Source organism: Corvus hawaiiensis, chromosome 13 (assembly GCF_020740725.1).
Source record: "Corvus hawaiiensis isolate bCorHaw1 chromosome 13, bCorHaw1.pri.cur, whole genome shotgun sequence".
Lineage (NCBI taxonomy): Eukaryota > Metazoa > Chordata > Aves > Passeriformes > Corvidae > Corvus > Corvus hawaiiensis.
The window spans coordinates 21,823,448-21,844,503 of record NC_063225.1 but is presented as its reverse complement, the minus strand read 5'-3'; the positions used below and the strand labels follow the sequence as shown (position 1 = coordinate 21,844,503).

The 21,056-nt window shown below is 53.0% G+C and overlaps 1 protein-coding gene across 4 annotated transcripts in view; it reads right to left on the bottom strand.

Annotated features, from left to right (window-relative positions):
* ZNF609 (zinc finger protein 609) overlaps positions 1-21,056 on the bottom strand; it is a 64,930-nt gene that overhangs the window by 11,477 nt on the left and 32,397 nt on the right. For all 4 annotated transcript variants that reach the window (XM_048318313.1, XM_048318312.1, XM_048318311.1 and 1 more), the window contains one exon: positions 3,351-3,576. In XM_048318313.1, the coding sequence (XP_048174270.1) occupies positions 3,351-3,576 (226 nt within the window). The remainder of the gene's footprint in view (positions 1-3,350; positions 3,577-21,056) is intronic.

The window sequence follows — 21,056 nt, the reverse complement described above, 5'->3', positions numbered from 1 at the left end:
CCAGCACAGCCACAGGAGAGCATGAACAGCGTCCACCACCGGCGAGAGCAGACCTTGGGCCAACACTGACCTGAAATGGTGGAGGAGAAAATGGACCAAAAGCCCTGAGCCAGATGGTTGGTAGTGGGAGCCCTCTGGGATGCCTTTGGCAGGGATCATGGACTCATGGCAGGTTTTCTAGTGGGGGATGAGGACAAAGTTGGTGTTTAGGGCAGGAAGGACATCATCAGGTTCCTTGGAGCTTCATGCTCCCATCTCAGGTGGACTTGTCCTTGTCCAACTTATCCTTCCAAGCATTGCCAGGCTTTGGCTTTAGAAGCTTTTCTCCATGATTTTGCAGCCCCACACGGAGTGGAGGAGGCTGGCTTCACGGAGACCTTAGAGCCTTTTCCAGTGCGTAAAGCGGAGCTAAAGGAAGGCTGAAGAGGGACTTTTTGCAAGGCCAAGAATTGACGAACCAAAGGGTAATGGCTTTAAGCTGAAAGAGGGGAGATTTAGATTGGATATTAGGAAGAAAATTCCTCCCTGTCTGGGTAATGACAGGCCCTGGCACAAGTTTCCCAGAGAAGCTCTGGATGCCCCATCCCTAGAAGTGTTCAGGGCTAGGTTGGATGGGACTTGGAGCAACCTGACCTAGTGGAAGGTGTCCCCACCCATGTCAGGGGGTGAAATGAATTGGGATTTAAGGTCCCTTCCAAACCAAACCACTCCTCAGTTCTGTGATTCTAAACTTGCAGGCCAAGAGCTGCTCTGCTGCCCTGGGGTCCTTCCAAACAGTCCAATGAGGCTGCTACATCCCAAGGAGCAAGGGGAGAGATGGATCACTCTGGGTGAGGTGCTGAGATCCCTCTGGAGATCTTGAGGAACGTCTCCAGATGCTGGAAGCACCTCATCTGGCTTTGCAGACATGCCCTTGGTGTAGCTTTCTCCTCTGCATCCTTTGGGCAAGGGGTGATGCTCACTGCATCCCTGAACGTTTCACAAGCTCCAGCTTCCAACAGCCAGATCCAGCACTGCCCTTGACTCCATCTTTGACAATGGGAAGGCAGGGGAGAGATGCCAGGCAAAAAACAGGGATGGTTCCCCTCTGCCTTTTCACTCAAGGACGAGAGATGGCGTGTGACTGGAGCCAAGGCACGCAGCAGACCAGAAGTGACCAAAGGCAACATCAGGGCTCGCCTTGTGCAGGGCTGGATGTGAAATCCTTGCTCCCAACGGTGGCAACCATCAGCAGCTGGCAGAGAAGGATCTCTGCACGAGTTCACTGAATTACCACAGACTAAAAATATCCGGGCTGTGGGAAGTCACAGGACGCTTCCAAGGCACACTCCGAAATGGTGGCTGCGGAAGCGAGGGGTAATGCGGACAGACAGGCAGACGGGCATGGAGCCCCACGGTGGGGTGAGGAGCAGGAGAAAAGGGAAGGGAGAACAGCAACTGCTCCCACGGCAAGGCCTCTCAACCAGGAACTGGCAGGGAGGGATGTTTTTGTGCTCCCTGCCTCAGGGATGATCAGTTCGTCCATCCTGGCATGGCCACCGTGACCCTCTCCTGATTTCCACCCAAAACCAGCATACAAGGTCCAAGCTCTCATCAGCTTTGCCACTGCCTGTGGGGATTTTCAGGGAACTCTGCAGCTCCAGGGCTTTTGGGTTGAGGGAAGTCACACCAGGAGAGCAGGCTGATGGGGCTGGGGAGATGGGGCAGCCCCACAAGTGGAGGGTGCCAGTACTCCTCTGTACTGCTATGTGTCCCAAAACCCAGCCCAGCTGTGCCTCAGTTTCCCCAGCTGAAGGTGTTATATCCTATAAAGTGACCAGGCTCTTGGAGACACCAATCATGCAGTGCTGGGGAGGTGGTAGATCAGTGCAGACCTTCCACAGGTTTCTTTGGAGCAGATCCACCCTGCAGATCCCCTGGCCCTGGGATGCGCATAGCAGAGCTCCTGAACGCAAAGCTCCTGCTTTGTGTTTCCTTCTCACAGATTTTACAACGTGTGACATCCTTCTGCCTTGGAGCAGCAGAGAAAACACACTTACAGCTCCCAGATGCCTCAATCAGGGTGAATTTTTTCCATATGGAATGGACAGTAAAGCAGAGGGCAGAGGAGTGTGGAGGTCCCATCCCAAGCTAGACATCCCAGTCTTCCCCAGCATGGTCCATCCACTGCTCTCTTCCCAAACATCTCAGGTGCTGTTTCTCAATATGCTCTTTCCAAGGGGAACAACTTCAGGGCTCACATCGGGGGCCACTGCAGCACTCGGTCGGTCCTGTGCCAACCATGGTTTCAAAACCAGTTTCCCAGCAGGAAGAGAGAAAAGGCAAACTGGGCCCACCCCCACCTTCCCAAAGCATGGGACAAGAAGAGAACCTCACTGGAAGCAGCTCATGGGAATGGAGATTTCAGCTCAGCTTCCATCGTAGATAATAAAGAGTCTCAGTGAGGAGTGGTTGGGATAAAGGCCAACAGCTTCATTCTCCGCAGGGAACAGCAACAGAAGAGTGGGAGCAGATGTCCAAGAGGAGCACGTGGATACCTAGCTGAGATGACCCACCAACCAGCCTCCACCGCCGCTGCTCTCTCTCACCTTTGTGCTTCTGGACTGTTTCTGCTTCCAGACACAAATACAAGGAGCTCACCCCGTGTCTCCCAAGGCAGAAACCTCCAGCATCCTACTGAGGCTAGAGGGAAGGCCAAGTTCCAGCGCTCGCCATGGGCCACTGAGCCACCTATTCATCCCTGCGTTCCTTGGCAGAGCCCCAAGAGCAACGAAAACCCATCAAAGGACCTGGGAAAGCAAACCAAGCTGTGCACGGATGAGATGAGCTCCAGCAGAAAAGAAAGATTGGATTGGCTTGGCAAGAGAGCCGAGAAGCTGATCTCCCGCCGAGTCGATTTTGAGAGCTCTGCTGGGGTTTTTTAATCCAGCAGGAGATTTCTGCTGCCTCCCAGGGTTTGAGCGTTTTTGTGACAGACCTGCGGGCTGCCAAGCAAAAATGAAGTCAACTCTGTCGAATTCCCATGCCGGCTGGCACGGCCTTTCCCCTGGCACCTCCGGAACAAGTCAGCTCTTGTCGAAGGGCAGAGAAACGGCAGCTTAGATTTTCGCCCGCTGTCTGGGCAAAGGGGGAACGCAACACATGGGGCTGACGCGAGTATTGGCCCGTTACTCCCTTTGCTGGATGGATTACGGGCTGCTCCCACACGGCTCCTCTGTCCTGACCACCCAGCTGGTGGCAGGAAAGCCCACGATGTGCCAAAGAACGACACAGCAGGGACATGGGAAGGAAGGGACTGCCATAACTCCCTTGTGATGCTGTCAGAGAGCGAGAAGCTCTGTGACACTCACCGTCCTCTGTCTCCTGCCAGACGATGCCCTCCAGGTTCACGCTGGTCCCAGGCTCGCAGGGGCCCAGGCACTCGGGCTCGGTGGCCAGGGCCACGTCGCAGGTGTTCACCCCCACGGAGCGGGTGCGTACCATGATCTGCTCGCACGGCGACGAGATGTCGTTGTTGACGACGGGGACAAGGAGGTGCAAGGGCAACACTGCAGGCGTAGAGACAGGAGATTCCATCTGTGGGGAAGAAGAGACATGTGGTCAGGGTCAGGAATACTGTCAGGAACACAGAAGGGAGAACAAGTATCAACAGACATTTACGTTCCTGGAAAACCTCAAGCTCAGGGCTGCCACCTTCAGTTCACATCCCACACCTCAGCAGAGGACAAGGATCTTGCAGGGCTCCCCCACGCTGGCATTCCCGTGCCCATGTAACCCCAGGGAGCTCTGCAGTCACAGAGATCACACCCAAAAGTCCTAGTGCAGAAGATATCTGTGCTCCTGCTTGAAAGAGCCTGTGCCAAGTTCCTTCCCTGACGGCTTCTGTAATCATCCCTGGTGAGGATGCCTCTTGGCTATGGCTCAGATGTTAATGCAGTCAATGACTTTGAACCCGATGGCTCACTAGAAGAGCTTCAGCTCAACCGGCAGGACAGGACAAATGAGTAGCAGACTCCCTCCAGCACCCATGAAAACCTTCTCCTTCCAGATCTACCCTATGACCACCTGAAGACACAGGCACCTGGATCATATCCCTCTTCCCTATGCAAGTATCTGCTTCAGAGCCTGATCCAGGCATTGTGCTCTCTTTGCACATGGAAACCAGATCCCACAGCCAGAGCTGGGCTTGGAAAGCCAACAAGCCAATTTGCCAAGTGGAAGCCCGGCCAAGCCACCCTGCTGCTGAGAAGCCAAGGTCTTTGGCCGCTCTGCCACGCAAGCAGATTACAGCAGTGTCAGGAGGAGGATGGCTGACAGGCTGATTCTGCGGCTGTCCAAGGCAAGGGCAGGGTGGAGACCTTCCCGTCCTTCGGGGTTCATCAGCCAAGCCAGCCACAGCCAGCCACCCCCGCGCCTTGGCTTGCGAGGACCTGCAGCAGCTCTGGAGCAAGCCGCTCCTCCTTCAGCTCAGACCTCCCCTCTTCACCTTTTGGGATCTTTAGACACTGGGCTACCTCAGAAGAGAAGCAGACTGAGGAAACTCATCACATCAGCAGCAAGTGCTGACCTGGGTTCCAGTTTCAAGCAGGCGAAGATTCCTCTAGAGCATCCATCCAGTGCTACTCCCAGACCCCCTAAATCTCTGCTGAGGGAAAACATGATAGATCTGGAGAGCCCAAGTTTGTGGTTACCAAGTGTGGACATGGGCACCAGCCCATGATCACTTCCAGCCTTGCTGCTGACTCCCATCCTGGTCCTGACCAGCTGCCAAATTCACCTGCTCCCTCTCTTGCTCACGCATCTCCATCCTTAAAGCAAGGGAAACAACTCCAGCAGAACCTTGCATGTCCAACCTCCCTGGCCCCACCCAGTAGGGTGCCCACAACCACAGCAAGTGCCTGGAGAACCCCACCTCCCCACCACCTCCTGACCCACAGATCCTCTCCACATCCCTGGTGACACAAATCTCTAGGCAGAGGAGCAGAGAGGAGGGTATCACATCCTGGCTCTGATAGGGCAGGTGGATTTGCTCTTCCGGCAGAACACAAAGCTCTTTCTGTCTGCAGTCCTCTCCTTGCCCTGCATCCATCCTCTCTCTAGACAGCTCATCAGAGCAACATGCAGACCACTTGGCACTAAAGATGGCCTGGAGGTCTTGAACAACAGTGGCTGGACCCCACAGTCCCCTCTCCAGCAGCACAGCTTGTGATCCACAACTGCCTCCAATCTCCCAGCAACAGGACCAGCTCTCCCCCAGGAGCCCATCTCCAGACCACCCACCTCCGAGGCTGCCCCATGGCCAGTGGCCCAACTGCACCCCATGGGTTTCAAGACGGGTGGTTTGGGCATAAAATCACCCCAGAAGGCTGCCAGAGGAGCTTCCATAAGACTCCCACAGGAAAATCACCCCCCCAGAACACAGCAACCTCATCAGCAGATCCAAGGCAAGATGCTCCAAGGAAGCGTGAGGCTCCTTTGAAGGGGCTCCTCAATGCCACATTCTGCAAACCACAAGTCAGTGTCCAGCAAAGGAAGAGCCAGGGAGGAACCAGGCAGGGCAGGGCTGCCTGGCTTGGGTGGGCAGCAGAACAGCTCAGGGGGTGGCAGGGATCACTCGCCCCCATTGCCTGGGGACTGGTGGCTGCCTGTGCACGTTGGGGACCTGCGGGTTCTGAGACCGTTCAGCTTCCTTCCACTCTGCAACAGAAACCACAGCGCAGCACAGGAGCGTTTAATTACAGTTCCAGCTCTGCTAATTATCGCCCGGTCACATTCGTAATCTGCATTATGCCACAGTGCATAATAAGCAGCTCGCTGAGATCTCTCTAATAAGCAAGGCGGCTTGATGGGATTTCATATCTCACCCTGCTCTGGAACAAACAGCCTCTTTCAGCAGCCGTGGGGAGACAAGGCGGCTCTCCTGCTCCCTTGCCCAAAGCTCCAGAACAAAATAAAAAGGCCCAGGATGCTTCTTCAGGGGTGAGGGCAGGAACAGAGGTTCCCCACTGGGACAAAACCAAAAAAAGCTGAAAGCCATGCTGGAGGAAAAGACATATGGATCAATCCCTGAAATTCACCTCCCCCTCTACGTGTGCCTTATCTCCCGGTGCCATGATCTTCTCACCCTCCTGCTTTCTGAGCAAGGTCAGGAGATGCAGGATGGCTGGGAGAGCCCTACATACCATGGGGCAGCTCTGCTGGCCACTCTTCCCCTCAGAGGGAGAAAGGGAGCCCAGGCCGATGCTGGCCTGGGGATGGTGGGCAGCACTCACACCCCCCAGCAGTGGGTTTCTCATAGCCTTCGGGGCTGTGCTAGCTGAGATCCCCAGCTCCAAAAGCGAGCCCTGCACCTTCTGGCTACCCCCCATACCACTTTTGGGCCCTAAATCCCCTTTGCAGAAATAAAATTTATTTCTCTTTCCATGCTGGGTAGGCTCTAAGATTAAATACCAGCTACACTGCTGGAGGAACCTGGTGTGTCTCCAGCCACCCCTGTGGGAGTTACATGGGGTGAAGCTTCCCCGTGCCGGCGCTGGCCGTCCGTGGCCGCCCGCCGCTGCCTCCCCTAATGAAAGCCCTTTGTGTTCCTGGCGGAGGCTTTCCCATCACGAGGAACGTGCTCTCACCACCGCCGAGGACAGAAGTGGAACGGAGCCAAGCCTGGGCGGCAGCGGCCAGCACAAGCTCTGCTCGATGGGGGAAAAGCAAATCCACTGAGAGTCCAGGGTGGTGCCAATGGCGCCGGGGGATGCCAGGCTCCAGGGGATAATTAAAACCTACCCCCTCCTTGTAGCCCCCCTGGAAGGTGGGATGGGGTCCCACATGAAGGGAAGCACAGCAGTGGGTGCTGCCGTGGGGAGACGCACACAAAGGAGCTCCTGCCATCTTAGCAGCACTGGTTCCTTAGCATCATCCGCCCTCAAGGGGACATCACAGCAGCAGCTATTAGCGAGAGAATGAGAAGAGGGCAAACCAGAAATAAAAACACCCCACTGATTTTAATGCCACTCTGTGGACCATTCAGACCACCCATCTGTATTTATGAGAATTTTGGTTTGTCCCAAATAATCTAAGTCAGGCAAGAAAAGCACATTTTGGAGCGATAAAAGCCAAAAGCAATGCCAAAACCCCTGAGAAGAGCAACCAGCAGAGGTGTCTGTGGTGCATCTCCAAGGGCAGAGAGGGTGTGAAGGTGTAGGGCACCCCCAGGAGCTGCACCCCATCTGTCTGCAGGGCTCAGGGTGAGACCACCGAAGCATCCGAGATGGTTCTAGGCTCCAGTGTACCCCCATATGAAGAAGCTATGCAGCACGTCGACCGCTTTTCTCACCTACAAGGTCCTTCCACTCCTGCAGACACAGAGACAAGAAAAGCCAAGAGGGAGCCTCACTACTGGTCACAAACTCATGACTGTGTGTGTCAGGAGACAGAAAGTGGACCAAAACTGCTCTATTACAGGAGCGTTGCTCGAGGCTGTAGTGAACACATCCCACGTCACCAACCAGCTCAGCCCAACCTTTGGGAGCTTTGATGTTCTCACTCCTGTCCTGGTCTGCCACCACATCCCCCACAGCTTTGCTTTTTCAGAGTAGGAGCTGGGAACATTAGCTTGCAGCTCCTCAGAGAGAGATCCCCAGGGAGTAGCTCCATCCAGCTGACAAGCACCCTTGGTGGGCATCTCTAGACCCCAAAACTGCAGCACCCACAGTGTCTCTTCCCCTCCGCTGACGTCAGCAGGGATTCCAGAGTCTTCTCCAACCTGACCCCCAAAGCTGGGTATGCAGAGCCTGAAGACAAAGATCCCTTTGATGGCTCTGGTGCCCACAATGCCTACAATTCCATCATAAATCCACCCGAAAGCAGAGCTCCCAGACACATCCCCCAGCAACATCATCCCAACACACTGGAGGTACTCAACGTCAGGCCATGTGCAGCAGGCTACAGAAGACCCCCTCCCCAAACAGTGCAGGTGCCATTCAACACTGACTGTTTGCTGGCTGGATTTGTCCAGCAACAAAGCAGCCAACAAGAGTTTCCAACAAACACCCACATGCAGGGAAATAATGGTGGCACAAGCGTCAGACCCAAGGATGGAGCCAGGAGTGTGGTCTGGGGCACTGATCCCATTGCTGCTGCCCACTGCTCTTCCCTCTTGCTATAGCAGGAGGTTGAGGTTGCTGACATCAAGCCGTGAAAAAAGGATTCTGTTCTAGATGAAAGTCGTCCTTCCCTGGATAAACACAAGCTCAAATAAACAAAGCCAGTTATTTCTACAGACCACGGGAACGCTTGGGGAATATATTGGGTTCCTTAGTTGGCAAATCTGAGCCCACAGGGCAACAGGGCAGCTGCTCCAAGAAAAAAGGATTGACATTTGCGACAGCCCCCCCTACCAAGAAGCAGTAAACACCACAAGGAAGGATTAATGCTTCCATGTGCTTCCACATGTGCAGAATGGAGTGGGCTTGGCATCGCACTCCCAGAGTTCACTCCACAGAGAAGACAAGCGAGCGTGGGACCTCCTGGCCAGCACCACCATCAAAGAGCCAGGCAACTGGGATGGGACATAAGGATTCTTAAGGAGCAGAGGTCCCAAATTCCCAGCTTCAGGGCTATTAGCATCCTCCTAAAAACAAGCCAGGAGAGGCCAATTCCCCACCACTCTCCTTCACAACTTGTTCCCAGTGCTCCTCACCCTCTGCTCCCACCCCTCAGATTTGGGATTCACGGCATCTCCCGGTTGCGGGGCTGTCGATGCCAAGGTGTAATGGGAATGCTCTACCAACAAAAGGTGCCTCGGTGACCTCTCCTGCCCATGCCAAGCACCTGTGCTCCAGCTCTGAGATCCAGGAGGGGGTTTGCCTCCATCCATGCAAACACCTTCCCTGGCCAGCAAGTCCCTGCAGAATGGCCAGAGGAGATGGTGGCCAAAAGAATGGCACAATGCAGCAATGGCACAAAGCTGGGGTTGGCAGCACATTCCCAACTCAGATTCATCTTTATCTGGGCACTTGGGGTGGACCTGGCTGAGGAAGTCTGTTCTGGCTGCAGGTGAGTGGGCCACAGGAATCAAAGCCTGGAAGAGGATTTCTACATAAAGCTCACAACCCCACCACCAGCATCACCAAAACCAGACCTGGCCACAGTTAATGGGAATATCGGGATGAGACATCCCACCCAGTGATGCTGGAGGTACAACCTCCCACCGTGCCAGTGATGGGGGACTGATCCAAACACCCAGGTGATGCAGACAGCCGGATGCTATCAACCTCAGCCATGCTGCTGGAGAAATGCAAATACAACCCAGCATGACCTACGACGAGCTGCTTTCTCTCTGCAGAGGAGAGGGGAATAAAATCCCTGCTTGAACACAGCCGGTCTTATCTCAGTGCTTGCAGCGTTTTGAGATCAAGAGGAGGCAGACACCGCAGAGGCAGCCTTGCATATTACCGTGTCTTCAATAAAGCCAGGAATAGTATCCAAGGCAGACGTGCTGGCACCAAGTCACCTGCTCCAACCACTTACAAGACTATCAGATCTGCTCTTGGAAGGGAAAAAAAGGTGTCTCCAGCAGGAGAGAGGTAGTGAAGAGCAGTGTTGAAAGGGGACAGGTGACATGAGTGAGAGACATGGGAAAGAAATCCAGGCTGGGACCTCTGTGAATCGGTCCCACGACATGTCATTGGGTCTCTGCTCAGCCACCATCAACCACTGATATCCCACAGATTGGCAGTGGGTCTCCTCATTTATTGAATTAAAATGCAAAGCAGCTCAGTTGGTGGGGAAAAGGGGAAGATCCCACGTGGAAAAGCACTGGAGACGCATCTGGGTCATGGGAGAGCAGAGATGGTTGGAAACATAGAGCCTGACCACGGACGGCTACAAGCATCCTTCACAATGACCAACCCAGCCTCCGGCCCCGTCTTCAGCACCACTGCTGCCATGGTCACCAGTCACCCTCTCCCCTGGCAGCGCTGCCTGAGCAGGAAAGCTCTGATGACAGCAAGTAACTTCCCACTGGGAACCCAGGTCTCCCATTAAGCCCCACAACCTGCACCCACCCTTGTGCCAACACCATTGCAGATGTGTGGCTGGCATCTCACTTTGCTGCTTCCTGCGTCTCCATCCTCCAGCATCCCCTGCACTGCTGACACCAGCCACGTGTCCTGCAAGCCACGTTTCTACGTGGAAGAGCCACTGTGAGGGAAAGCCTTGCTTTTACTTCTTTTCTTTCCACCAAAACAACCAGGAAGCTGCACCCAAGGATCTGAGCAGTGCTCAGCTGCTGCCATTAACACCAGCACTCGCTGACCAGCACATTCAAGCAAGCAAAGGAGAACATAAAAGGTTTCACGAGCGCCTCAGCGCATCAATCTCCCAGAAGGAGGACATAAATCCATGAGACCTTTCACAAGCCACTGGCAGCTCCAGCCACTGTTAAAAGCCGTCTGATAACCACCAGCTCCACAAACCTGGCCAAATGACTCTGAGGTTAAAACGGCCAAGCTAGAGACATCCCTAAAAGCTGAATCTGCAAGGCAGGCAAGAGAAATCACAGGAAAAAGCAGCATTTTTGTGGCAAGTGGCTTTAATCTGCCTACAGGGTCTGCCTTGTGCTACACAGCACCCTGGCCGGGATCCTGAGCACCAAGCACAGGCCCCACCACCCAAGGAGGGATGAAGAACATATTGCAGAGCTTGGCATCTCCATTTCAACAGATCAAGAGATCAGCCTGAAAGAGGTGGAAAAACAGGCTCCTGGAGACAGCAAGAACACAAAAGTTACCAACAAACCTTGGCCAGGATCACCAACCAAGGACTGCAAGCCAAAGCTGACACTTGGTAGGTCAGCGCTGAGCACAAGAAGCTGGCACAGCAGCTCAGCTCTCTGTTAGGGAATGGCACGGCTCCACCTGCCTCAACCTTTCCTTCAATTTTTCTTTTTTTTTCCTTCATTTTTTTCCTCTACCTCAGTCTCACAAATCTAAACCTCTAAACCTTCAAAACATGGACACTGTAGCTGCTGGGCCTCCAGCAATTCATGCCAGGGCACGGCCACACGCACACCCCCCCCCCCCCGCCCCCCCCCACATGGAAACTCAGAGCATTAATAATTCAATCACTTTTAATTAATGCTTTTCTAGGCATGAAGTCCTTACCTTTGGAAAGCCGCAGTACATAGGAGTCAATCAGAGGGGAGACAGCTTGGGATTTACAAACCATTTCAGTACAAAATTGGATTCTTGTAAATGTAGAAGGGAGAAGATGGATCCCAGCCTTGAAGTAAAAATGAGCTAGGCTCAGACCTGTCTCATCTAGGATGGGTTCCTCTGCTTGCTTGGTGCACAGTACAGGGACCAGCTTTGTCCACATCTATCCCAACATCCAGTGCCCACTTCCAGGTGAGAATGGACAAAGCCACCACAACCACTCTGTCATTGTGGACCCACGGTGGACAACACAGCCACGTGCATGGATGTGGTTTCATGACACCACCAAGAAACCAACTTTTACACTCGTAAAGCACAAGAGATGATGTGGTAAAGGCCCTGGTGTTTTCAGAGCAGAACTGAGAAAGAAGAGATAGAGTGGGGGTTAAAGATGGGTTTCGTTTGGAGGTGTTTTGATCAACCAAGCTGTGAATGTGGTGTGGGGACAGCTGGACCTTCCACAACAGCCAAAGCTGTGGCATTGGGTTGTGCCTGAAAGGCCTCAAATGGGGCCAAAAGCAAGTGTCGCTCACATTCAGAGTCACTGTGCAAGAAACCTGGGAGAATACGGACTAACAGACATACATAAAACAAGCACCACCCCAGGTGATCCTTTCAGTGACCTAGAGGGGATCATCTCCAAGCTGCCATCTTAACATCCCAGAATGGTTTGGGTTGGAAGGGACCTTAAAGCTTATCTCATTCCACCCCCCTGCCATGGGCACAGACACCTTTCACTAGTCCATTCATGACAGAAAAGGACACAAAAGACAAACCGAAGGAAGTTCAGAGAAGAGGCACAAAAATAACAAGGCTGAGGGGATTGGTTTGGAAGAGGAGATTAGAAGAGCTAAATATGGATAGCTTGGTTCAGTGACAGCTATGTGGGGACACAGCCGTAATCTACAAACACATGGGGGATGAAAACATCAAAGGAGAGAGAGGAATTACTCAGAGGATGATACAGAGGAGCAAGGAGAAAATGGGATGAATCAAGGATAGGAACGATTAAGACAGACATTGGCCACAGCTTTCTGGCAGGGAAATTGTTCCTAAGCACACCAGTATTTTCCAAGTGAGAAAATCCTTCACCCTTCCATTGCTCTGCTCCTTTCCTCTTTTTTTCCTACAACACTCCATTAATACCATACAACATACATCACTCCCCACAGCACCCCCTAAGTGCTGCTGACACCCCAGATCCACCCCATGCCAGGCTCTGAATTGCCAACAAGCCACAATCAAGGTTTTCCCAACGCATGGCAGCAGTCCTTCTCCTTTGAGAGAGCCAACATCCAGCAGTTTTGGAACTGCCCAAGTTCAGATTAGATTTGCCAGGTTTTGGCAGGGTTTTACTTAAATTTTGGCAGGGTTATCTTTTCTTGATGTTCTTCCACACTGCAGCCATGATAACAAGCATCTCTGATGAGAGAGCAGCTCCAGCTCTATGGTCTTCCTCCATGGCTGGACCATGAGATCCAAGGCCAAGCAGATAAGAAAAAAAAATCCTTCTCTTCTCCCATCCATCTCCCAACAAATGGCAGTGGCAAGATGGAGAGTTTTTTAAGCAGTTCTCCTGCACAAGAAGCCATCTGCCCACAGTTACAAACAGTATTTGATCCTGAAGGTCTTGTGGATTGTGGACAAGAAGCCAAGCCATGTGCTCAGGGCTCACACCTGCAAAATTTGTTTGGGGAAGGGGTGGGAGGGAAGGAGGCAACGCTCCATCCCTGAAAAGCAGGGTGCACCTCCTGAGGCACCCACACAGCTCCTGGAGGAGGTCTAGCACTGGGAGGGCACCAGAGGACCACAGCTGTGACACTTGCCTTGGTGGCACTGTGAGAAGCGTCACGTCCAGACCATGGGGTGCACGTAGCTATGGACTGGGGGAAAAAGAGGCCAATCCATTCATTGGATGCTTCTCCCAGAGACTTTCCATCACATCCCACATACACGACGAACACCGGAGCATTTTTACACATGGGTTGTAGCCAGGTATTGGCAGCTCTTGGAGAGGCTCAATTCCAGGGCGAGACACACATATTTCGGATGCAACAAGCAGCAAAGTCTAGGAGGAGTTTCAGATCTATTTATCCCTCAGGCAAAAGGAGACATCTTCCTTCCATCTATTTAATATTAAAAACCTGCTTTGGTATGATGTGCACGTCCCAGCCCCCGCAGGCTGCACGTTTAGGAAGCCGCCCACTTGGCTCTCATCTCCTCTTCTTTGTAGGTTTTGCTCCAGTTGCCAGGAGAGATCCTGGTGCTTTCCAGACACAAAGCCAGCTCTGTTCCACAGTCTGATGGGGAGGTTACAGGAGAAGAGAGAGCAAGAAATGAGCCCAATCACATGATGCATGAGGATGTGGGTGAGGAAGACGGTGTCACCACATGTGTCTCACACCAGTGGCCACAGAGAGGGGACTCGCGTCTGGAATGTGCCTCTGTGTCCCAGCACACAAGATGGAAACCTCATGCTAACATGGAAATGACAAATGTGCTGCGTCCCATGACTGCATCACTCCCCACTCCACAAACCCCAGTTTTCCAGCAAATTCCTACAATCATGCTATTTTTAAAATGGCACAAGCCAGTATTCCCATTCTGGCTGATAAACGCTGGGCTCACCCCAATCCTTCAAGCAACAAGTTTGCACCCGTGTCCATCAGCTCCCATTGGGAACATGCAGGAATCAGTGCCTGCAGGACACACAGCAATTGCCATAGGAAGTTTTTCAAGCAAATTCCCAAGGTTTTATTAATTATTGAAATCAAGCTGCTGCTGCCTCACTATCCCTGAGCAGAACAGTGCCCGGGCACTAACCCCAAAGCAGCACAACACGTGCTCATATTGCCGTGAAATCTCTAGATGAGCTGCAAGAGAAGGAGGAACAAGCTTTCCACATGAACCCACAGGCTCCCATCACCTACCCTCACTCCAGACTTTAATTCCTCGGTGTTGAAAAGCAGTTTTCCTGTCTTTGGCTCAAATGCCTCTTGGTGCCTCTGCTCTGATCACACAATCACAGACTGGTTTGGGTTGAAAGGGATCTTAAAGCTCATCTAGATCCAAGCCCCCACTGCGGGCAGGGACATTTGCCAGGAGGAGGCAGAGCCGATGCTCCTGTGGGAGCCAATGCCTGGCTGCTGGACACAGCAGGGCTGTGATGCCTGAAGGTCTCACCTGGCAGGTTTTGTGCTGATGACCAGCAGCCGCCAGCGGTCGAGCAGCAAGGCTGGGGAGGATCGATCGCACCCTGCAGGGAAGCTGAGCAGCCAGGGAGAAGAGAGCTGAGCCAGAACCAAGCCAGACCATAACTCATCACCTGCAGGCCACCTACAGCCAGGGAGCGGTGGAGCCACACTGGGGCTTTCAGCACACCTCCGGGAGCGGAGGGAGCTTCATTATTCGCATCACAGGACTGTGCCGCCCGCAGCCATGCTCCTCCTTGAGAGCACTCCATGTAAAAATAGAAAAATAGCTTCAAGTAGCTGCTTCATCAGCTCCTCTGGACCATAGCAAGGGGAAGAGCTTGGATCTGAAATCCAAATCAGCCCCCACCAGATAGGGACGGATGCTGACACCACCCACAGCTGAAGCCTTCTGCTAGCCCAATTAAGCTCCAGGAAGGTTTTTAGCCTCTAACCTTGCGATTCTCAGGCTACATGCAGGGATACCCCCGGGTCACTGAATTCCAGCTAATGAGAAATCATTCCCCTTTGCCACAAAACAAAGCAAAATGAGACAGAAAACAGTCACCACTGAAAAAACACCATCTGATGCCAGCAGTCGCTATGCCTCCTTCCACCCAGCAGCACCTCAGACAGCACACAGACATGTAAGAATGAGATGCCAGGGGCTGGTGGGCACACAGATCAGGGGAGAAGCAGGGCCAAGTTTATATTCAATCAACACTGGATTTTTAGCTGGCATCCCAAAAATAAGGCAAAGATACTGTCGGAGTTAGACCCATCATAAACAAGCCCAGATGTTCATAAATTTAATTTCTTGACCTGCTGAAATGTCTTTGATTCTTCAAATTACCAGCCAGCTATGGCAGAGAAATCCTAATGGCATGAGGAAGAGTGGAATAATAATAAATAAGGGAGTTTTATCTCCAAGGATGCCATGCTCGAGTATTGGGGTTTGCTGGCCACCGCACACCTGAACCTGGCCACACACCATTACAATTCAACTCTTCCTCTGGGGGCCAGAGGGACCATGGTGGTCTCAGCTCAGACAGGCAGCCCATGGAGGATAACACAAGTCCTGTTTGGAAAGACACAACAGAGTTGTAAGTCAGAGCCTGGAGGGTTTTTATGCCCAGCAAGGGGGGCATAAATAAAGGGTGCCCTTGGCAGGAATGGGGAGTGCCAATGCTGCATCCTGGGCATCCCAGCTGGCCTGGGAAAGCAGCCATGAGCTCAGCAATGGATTAGCCTAGGGTTGTCATTAAACACCCCCATGCCTGCATGCGGAGGGTCCCAGCTGCAGAGAGCTCTTCCAAGGCAAGAAAAGTCAACAAGGATCCAGCACTGGGCTCAACAGCTGGCTGCATGTTTCCACCTCCTCCACCTCACCTCCTGCCTTGGCGAGAGGTGGGAAGGGATCAGAGAGCTCCACATCTCCTCGCCCGGGCTTTCCATACCCAACAGTTGGCTTCAAGGGACAATAGAAGAGTCATTTTGACCAAGAAATGCTGAGGGTTTGGGGTCACATCCATAAATAGGATGTCCTTAGCACAGGGGAAGCCACCACTCCACAGCTCCACATTTCCAGGTTCTTTGGGAAGACGGTCCCTCAGTGTTTCTTAGGATTTAATTCTTAGTTCGTGATGTATCTCTTTTTTATAGTCTAGGATCCTGGAGAGTTAGAAGAAAAAAAGAACGACAAAAATACTTAGTCAAGACAAGTAGGACAAGCAAGATACCAGAGTCCCTCCCAGGAATGCCACTAGATCAGTGTCATGATCTAATGGAACCCTGTAAGAGACGATTCCTCATTATCAGTGGGACAGTCTTCCAGAGCCTACTCTGGAAGTTCCAGGACCCCGGCAATGCTTGTCCAACAGCTTTTGATACCTCTGCTCCAGCTTGAAGCAGCCAAAATGCACTTCTGTCTGTAACAAACCCATCTGACCTTTAATCACACCATCTCTCCTGAAAACACAGAGGCAGCATGTCCATACACATCATCTACTCCTGCTCATACCTGAGGGAAAGGAGCAACAGCTTTTTATTGATAATAATCACACCAGACATTGTTTGGACAGAGGGGGAAGGTTCCCATCGTGCCAACCAGCAGCTCCAGGATGGCCAGGACGTGCTAATGAGCTGCAGGTCTGCAGGTTGGGGCTAGGAAAGCAGGCACTGGCCAGGGAGCACCAGGGCTTTGTGGAGCTCTACAACACCCAGGAGCAGGCAGGAAACTGCGTATGAAGACAAGATTGGATGGATGGATGGATGGATGGATGGATGGATGGATGGATGGATGGATGGATATTTGTGTAACCCCTGTTCTTAGAGAGGTGTGGGAAGCAAAAGCCCTCCTTGCTCACCGTTCCCATAATTTGGGATTTCTGCCAACATCTGACCTGATGGCGGCTTTTACCAAGCCAAAGCAGGTGACTGGTGCCTGTCTGAACACCACCCAGGTCTTCTCTACAGCAGAGACCACGGCAATGTCCCTAAACATACATATCTCATATACATACATAGCTCATGTGGGGACAACCAAAGAGCTTCCCAAGGGCCTCCAAGAGGCTGCTGGGAAAGGAGAGGGGCACAGCTGATATGGAAGATCCCAGAGATGCTTCTTGGCCATGGAGACTAAGAACCAAACACTGACTGGCATTTGAAGGGCAGTGCCTCAGAGAAGGAAGTTGATGACGGCAGGGATGAAAGCCTGAGAAAAGCTGCATGGGCACTAGGAAAGGACCTGGGGCTGGGAGGGGCTCAACAGGACTAAAGAGTTAAAACTTGGCAAAAAGCCTGAAAATCACTCCCTTCACATGGAGGAACACCGACCGCCAGGATGAAGAAGGGGACCTGAAGAACATTCCTGGATACAGTAACACAAGCCAGGCAAATAAGTAACAAAGAAGCATGGGAACAGCCAAGGGGACACACCAAAGCCAAGGGTCAGTGATGGTGGAGTACTGACAACCCAGAGGAGCAAGTGAAGAGACCGAAGACAGAGCTGGCACACAGCTGGAGTCACGCCGGGGACGCTGCCTTGGGCAGTGCTGTGCAGCCAGGGAGAGACGTGGGAGGCAGCCTGGCAGAGGGAGAAATCACATCAGCAACTTCCCACCCAGAGAGGAGCAAGTGCCCTCTCCGCCCTCTGCGCCGGCAGCCTCCCCAGCTGCCATCCTCGGAGATTGCTGAGCCAGGGTCCTGCTCCTGTAGCTGAGCATCTCCCATGGTCCATGACTGTCATTCTATTCCCTTGAAAGTCCAGAGACCATAATTCATCACTCAGCTGGCTTTAGTTGCTGTGCAAATGACCCCCAGCCCAGCAAGATGTCCTGCCCATCAGTCATCGCCAACTCAGCCTGGCAGCTATCGCTGTTACACATCAGCTGCAGGAAGCCAGACGGCCCCTGCTCCAGCCTGTTCGCAACCTTGGGAGCGCCAGGAGTCAGCCAGCCACCTCCTCAGGCTGGGAGATACAGCCCTGTGACAGCCCTGGCTCAGCCACTTCCCCTCTCTGGGGACCACCGCTATGGGCATGAGCCAGCCAACGCGGAGACCTGCCCCTTCCTGAGCCAGCAGCTCCCACCTCCTCACACGCAGGCAGAGGAATACCTTGGAGAACAGAGGCAAGCGCCGTGGCTGCAGACACATCTTGTTTTAATTGCATCAGCAAACCCTAAGCAATTAATGGCAGGGAGGAAGAGGAGGAGGAACGAGGCACCGGGAGAGAGAAAGGGGTGCAGCAAGCAAAGGAAACCATTTACTCCTTCCCTAAGCAGAGGGGCACCATTTACAGCTGCAGTGGCCTCACTGGCTGCATCCCACTCCTGGAGCATCTCTTGTGCTGTACCCAGATCACTACCATGTCTTGTTTTGTGCTTTAAGCCCCGAAGTCCCTTAACCAGTCAGCTCAGCCCCAAACAGAGATCTCCAACCCCTCCAGACCCACAAACCATTCCACATGCTTCCCAAGAGCCACAAGCCAGGCAAGCGCCCATGCCAAGGGCAAATAGGGACTGGAGACAGAGCCTTGCACCACCACCCTGGAGCTCTGGTCTGCAACAGCACTGCCGCTCCCACCCAAAGCACAGCCCAGGCCCCATCACTGCCCCTGCCTGTCCCAACAACTGCAGCAGGAGAGAGACACTCGTTCCTGGGAGCTGTCACCCTGCAAAGCCTCCACGCTTGATCCCGGAGATCGCAGCTCCCCAAACACAACCGGGAAAGGGGAGGCGCTGGGATGCCAGGAAAGCATTGCTGTCAAAAAGCAGTAAACCAAGTGCCAGGATCCATGACCACCTTTGCCGCATCTTTAGGCATGGGAAGCAGAGCTTAAGAAAAAGCCTGAACACAGGAGCACCAAAAGGTGGATAAAAAACCTTCCCGGAAGGGGAAATCAAGGAGATGCTGGCCTGATCCCCAGCTGGAAAACTTGGCTCTGAAAGGAAGGCAGACAAATGAGGAAAGCATGCATGGGAATAGTCCACCAATGGCTTGCAGCAGTCTCACCTAACCCTACTCTTTGTCCCGCTGGCAACCCAGCCCGCTCTGGGATGGCAAAACCCGGCAGAGGCAGCCTCCCCTGGCAGCTCTGCTCGCCTCTGCTCCCGCTGTTGGAGTAACACACTACAGGAAGTTTCTGCTCTGTTTAGCAAGTGCCAGGACGACCAGCGCTCAAAAGGCTCAGGGCCTGGCTGTGCTCCCTCCGAGCACACTCTGGGCACTTCACCCACAATGGAAAATAGCTTTTGGATCATTAACAAGTCTATGCTAAGATTAGGGGATTCATCCCCCCTGCTCCCTACAATCTCAAGCACCCCAAAACTCAGCAGTGATAATCCCAAGCATGGATCCAACAAAGCCCTTGGCCAGATCCCAAGTCCTCCTCCTGCTCAGGAGTAAACCTCCAAAGTCCAAGGAGCTGGACTCGTGAATTCACGTGTGCTTAGAGGAGAGGCATGAGGCGCTCCATGCTAGAAAGCTGCCGGCTGGAGCAGGGTGCTGGCAGCAGTGACTTCTCTCTGAGGATACCTCCAGGAATGGCCCGTTTGGCACCCCCAAAGGGTGATTTCACTGCTTCTAGAAAAAGGCTCAGCAGTGCAGACTCTGCTCCCCACACGTGGCTGCTCCCGGGACAGTCCGGGAATGAGCACAGCAGAACAGTGGAGACCTGGGTAAGTTTAACCATCATGAAATAGAATCCTGATCCACGCCATGACTGAGCGCCAGGTAACTACTTAAAACCCAGAAAACCCACCCTTTATCACCAAACCTTGGCTTTTAAAGACTCAGGCTATCATCAGTAGGATTAGGCAGGAGTCCTGATGTCCATAAGGAGCTGTGCTCCCCAGCACAAGGCTAGAAGGGCAAGACAGCAGTTTATCCAAGTTATTTTCTCTGGCTGAGGAATGACAATAAAAGGGACAAGGGGACTGGACAGAAGCCTGCCCTGTCTCCTCGCCCCGCACAGGCGCTGATGGCACGCTCGCCCAGCGGCGAGGAGCCATCCGGAGCCTCGCTGCGGATATCGAATTTGCCAAGAAGCTGAAGAGCGGCGCGAGGCACCGGCAGCAGCAGCAGGCAGTGATTTATGGAGCTGATGTGACTTCCCAGGTCACACATCGATGGGAGCCTCGCCTCCTCCGCGGGCCAGCAGCCAGGCCGATTATCTGTCATATGCTGCAGGATGCAGTGCCAACAGCCGAGCCCAGATCACCCAGCTTGTTTGCAAAAAAAAATAATAAATAAAACCCTGTAGATCCAGGCGACCGGCTTTTGTTCAAGCCTGTGCTTGCCGGTGGTAGGTGAGCAAGCACAGCAGCCTGCAAGAAAGCATGTAATGCCTGGGGGCTGATCCTCCCCGGAGCTCCTGGAAAGTGCGATGGCAGCTGGCAGCAGGAGCAGCGCTCATGGGAGCAGCTCTGCAGCTGCCTGGCATCTGCCCGTGGGTGTTCTCCCACCTCGACTCACCCCAAATTTGGCCCTAGGGTTTTCGTGGTGCTACAGGCGTCGGGACAGAGCTGGCTGCTCCTTGAATCCTGACGCTGGTGCAGAGCTAGGAAAGCAGGAAAACAGCCTGTGCAAAGAGGGTGCTCACAGGGCCGCGAGCACAAGCCACGTGCCTTTTACGATTAGCCCCTGCTGACAAATGCACTTTTCTTCAAAAAAATCAATTTTAAGAAATCAATTTTTCAGAAATTTAGATTTAATATGGTATTTCCTCCAAATCCCTTTTCCTCTGGCAGACCTGAGGGATAAGCTGAGAACCACCTGCACTCAAGTCACCGAGCTGAATCACGGCAGCCTGAAGGACACGAGCTTCTGGAGCTGCCGGCTGCCAACACTGCATTAACCTTTTTTTCCCCTTCCTTCTGTTTTAGTGAGTAATCCCCAGATGCAGCCACTCAGCAGCAAGATGCCATTCAATATTCCTTGGGGAGTCTCAGAGCCTTTCCTCCCTCTGGGATCAACAGTGGAAAAAGGTTTGTGGTTCTTGTATGTCAGTCCTGTAATGAGAATCCCATAAATTCCAAAGTGTATTTCATCAGGAGTTTTAAGGGAGAAACCAATTTTTTGTTCTCTTGGATTCTGCCAAATGCCTTGGAGGATGTCAACTTTCGAAGCAAGGGATAGTCAGAGATCCTCCAAAAGG